Source organism: Trypanosoma equiperdum, assembly GCF_001457755.1.
Source record: "Trypanosoma equiperdum strain OVI genome assembly, contig: ctg_850, whole genome shotgun sequence".
Taxonomy (NCBI): Eukaryota; Euglenozoa; class Kinetoplastea; order Trypanosomatida; family Trypanosomatidae; genus Trypanosoma; species Trypanosoma equiperdum.
In genome coordinates this window covers 9,829-13,351 of record NW_027124810.1, presented here as the reverse complement: position 1 = coordinate 13,351, position 3,523 = coordinate 9,829, and the positions used below count along the sequence as shown (strand labels likewise).

Genomic DNA, 3,523 nt, shown 5'->3' with positions numbered 1-3,523 from the left:
CTTCTCCTTACGTGCCCGGCGTTCTTCCTCTGTCTCGTCACGTTTCGACTTCGTGGTCGTGTTGTCACCCATAGTTACGTTTTATTTGTCTTCCTTTTTAAGTACCCTTGTGTGAGAATGCAAATAGGGGAGGGGGAATGATTGTGAGGAAGAAGACAAATAAATGTACACGTGCCCATGTATGCATGAGGTGAAAGTAAAATCCGTAAAAAAGCGCAGCAAGCAAGCCAAGGGTTACGCCCTTCCCCCGCGGTTATTCACTTTGCACCACACAGCAGTTAAATGATCTCATACGCTACGCCACATTATTCCAGCAACTCGCGATGTGACGTGCACTAACGCCGTGCTGGAAAAGAGCGTAGGAAAGCCATCGGATCTTTTCCCGGTTAGCCTTGTCAATCTCAGAACTGCAACCTGATGTTGCACTCGCTGCTCGCCTGTTGCCTCCAACCCCTCTTCGCCTACCGCTACCTGTAAGCAAACGTCCTCGATGAAGCACGCTCCGGAGGTGGTGCACAGAGCCTGGAAAAAATCCCAAAGAGGATAAAAACAACAGCACTTTCATTTCATCACTTGATAGAGTACGACGCGCGGACCCATAAGAGTCGTCTCCCACGCCTCGTTTAAGGGCATCTACGCCCCAGCAGTCGTAAAGAATCCACGCTAGGACAAGACGCACGTAACCCGAGGCGGATTCGGAACACCTGACGAGAGGACGTGCTGGACGATCGTTTGGGTTCCAAATTCCATTTCGCCGGTGCACTTTCCTCAGCATACACGATATTAGCGCGCAAAGACTCGCGTTGAACGGAGCAAAAAATCGATAGTGGTAATTGACGCTCACATCCGCAAATGACAAATAACTGTCATGCTCCTGCACGGCCTCATCCTCACTCGCAGCAGCGGCGAAGGCACCGCGTACAGCTTCCCCCATCCGGTTCCATAGCGGTTTATATGGCATTTCGACGGGAGGTAGGCTACAGTAAGGAGAGGTCGTCCTGATGCAGCACAACATGTCTTCGTCTGGTCGCGTTGACAGTTCACCAAAGACTTCCTCCCATGGGAAAAGACGACCCCGAGCAAGCATATCATGTGTCCAATTGATCTCACTCCCTCCTGCGTCGGACGGCGTTAATGGGGGGACACCCGACAGCTGGGAGAGGGGGAATCGTGTCTCTTTTAACGCATCAAGCGTGACAGGTAAGGATGGCAGTACCTTCTGGCGACGCACTGCGACACGATCAGGACCTGCATGAAAAATTGAACCCTGTGTAAACATCTCCCCAACTCCAAACAGTGTGTAAGATACCCAGCGTGGATGATACGCTTCTATGACGTAATCACAGTATCGTCGGAACTGCGCCGCCGTCATTTCAAACTTGTGGTCTTCGTGTCTCACGTTGTACGGTAAACCTGGCAAAGAGTGAGGAGCACCGTTCAACCGCGGTTGAATGCTACCTCCTAACTGACCGGTCACATTACTCTTGGCATTACCAATACCATTTCTATCACGATTGGGTGTTGTAATGACTACAACCCGCGCACCGCAAGCCGCGGCAAGGTGGGCAAAAAGGACCTCGGTGAAGAGGGGAACATCACTAACATTTATGTGTTCTAACACTTCAATGGAGATAACGGCATCATATTGGTGTGATAACTGGGTGCGAGGAACCGCTTCTCCCAGTTGTGTAGCCTCTTTCCCGATTTCCCGTTCCCTTTCCTTGTCTTCTTCAAACGGAGTGAAGACCGGTGGTTTCGTGAGGTCCCCTTGAACGAACTCAACGTGCATGGGGTGCAGAAGTGCAACGGGGGATGAGAATCCTAGTGCTGTTATCGCTTCTTTGGCTTCATGCAACGCCACTTTGTCCAAATCGATCGCGAGCGCGCGACTGAAAGAATGTTCTTGTAACTGGGAGGTCAGTATATGGCGTAGCAGTCCGCCACTCGAACAACCGGCATCAATGAACGAGCTACACCCATTCTCCCGTAGTAAAGTTTGCACTTTCTGCGCCCGCTGTACGTATAATGGCGGGGAAAACGATGGAGTCCACTCGTGGTCACCGCCGTTCCCATATACGGACATTTGAGCGCCTGCATGAAGCGCAGGGGCCGTCAACACGAACGAGAAGATGATTGAGGAAAGGTGGGGGCGGGAGAACAAAAGTAAATGAGGGCCAACTAAAAAAATATTAATATTGACAGAGAATGCCGCAATAAGTGAGAGGGAATACACTAATGCATACAGGACGAACAAATAAAGCGAACGGTGCTGTCAGTTAGCAGTGATGGGAGCCCATTCTCACCATCAGCTAGGGAGAAATAATGCCGCCCTGGACCGCCGGACGGAGACAAGACTGAACGAAAACAAAAACACATACAAGGGGGCGCTAATGTAAAACGATACACATGCAAAAACCGAAGGGGAGGAATCCCCCATTAGGATGATTTGGCGTGATGACGGGAGGCGCGTTTGTCCGAAAGACGCACGACCCCCAGAAAAAGAGGGTGAGAAAGAAGACAACAACGACAAAATTGAATAGCGTTAAAGCAGAAAGGTGTGTTTTTGTGTTTTTTTTGTGTGCGATGATGGACTAAAGTATTGAAGTGAAAAATTTACAAGCAGGAGTTTGACCGGCATGCCACATCCCGTCTCATATCCCGTCGGTGTTACTTCACCCCTCGCGTGCTGAACACAAAAACAAAAGCTGTTGGGGTGCACAACCAATCACCTTGACAAATATATATATGTATATAAAATATCCAACTAAAGCAACACACCATACAAACTGATAAAAGTGGAAAGATAACATAAATAAGCGTATTAATAATTTCATTGCCGCCGAATACGGAAGGTCGATGAGGAAAGGACGGAGTGACGCGAAACGTTGACTGGATTCATTTTTATTCACCACAACTTGACCATTCCGGTGGAAAGATCTTAACAAACAGGCAAACTGCTCCATACTCCAAAAGGTCACCCGCCGAGCCCCAATGATGCACCGCGCCATCCCCGCTAAAACCCATAAGTGAGCCTCGGCGTCACACGCTCAAGGGAGTTATAAACCAAACAAACATACGCCACCACCCTCACAAAGTTATTTGGAGGCATCAATGAAGCGAAGACCTGAATTGTTTACCAAGTGCAAACAATCGACATTTCCTTATTCGCCGTGTCCCGCTCACGGCACGCGAGAGGTGGTGAATCTCCGAAAACAAAAAAAAAACAAAAAAGGAAAAACAAAACAAAAACGTCGCCAAGATCAGTAGCAAAAAACGATGGGTCTCAATCACTCACTGGAAAAGTAGCAGCAAGATAATTTCAGCAGTTGCACACACAGGAGCGTCCTGACATCCGCATAGACCTACCTTGTACTTTTATTCCCTACCCATGTTTTTTTTTCATCTGTTCTCCCTCCTTTCCCATGTCAGCAACGATGTTGAACGTAATAGTTTCACCGATGGAGGATCCTTCCCCGACATCAATAGTGATGTGCCACCGCTGTATTGGCATGATGGACGCGTG

The 3,523-nt window shown here is 48.9% G+C and overlaps 2 protein-coding genes across 2 annotated transcripts; both read right to left on the bottom strand.

Moving 5' to 3' along the window:
• Positions 1–295: 295 nt before the first annotated feature.
• TEOVI_000400900 (methyltransferase domain containing protein, putative) lies at positions 296–2,083 on the bottom strand (the record flags this gene model as incomplete). Its single annotated transcript, XM_067226830.1, has 1 exon — positions 296–2,083. The coding sequence occupies one exon, from the start codon at positions 2,081–2,083 to the stop codon at positions 296–298; it is 1,788 nt and encodes a 595-aa protein (XP_067082931.1).
• A 589-nt stretch (positions 2,084–2,672) lies between these two features.
• TEOVI_000400800 (uncharacterized protein) lies at positions 2,673–3,008 on the bottom strand (the record flags this gene model as incomplete). The annotated part of the gene is made up of 1 exon (XM_067226829.1): positions 2,673–3,008. The coding sequence occupies one exon, from the start codon at positions 3,006–3,008 to the stop codon at positions 2,673–2,675; it is 336 nt and encodes a 111-aa protein (XP_067082930.1).
• Between the last annotated feature and the right edge of the window lie 515 nt (positions 3,009–3,523).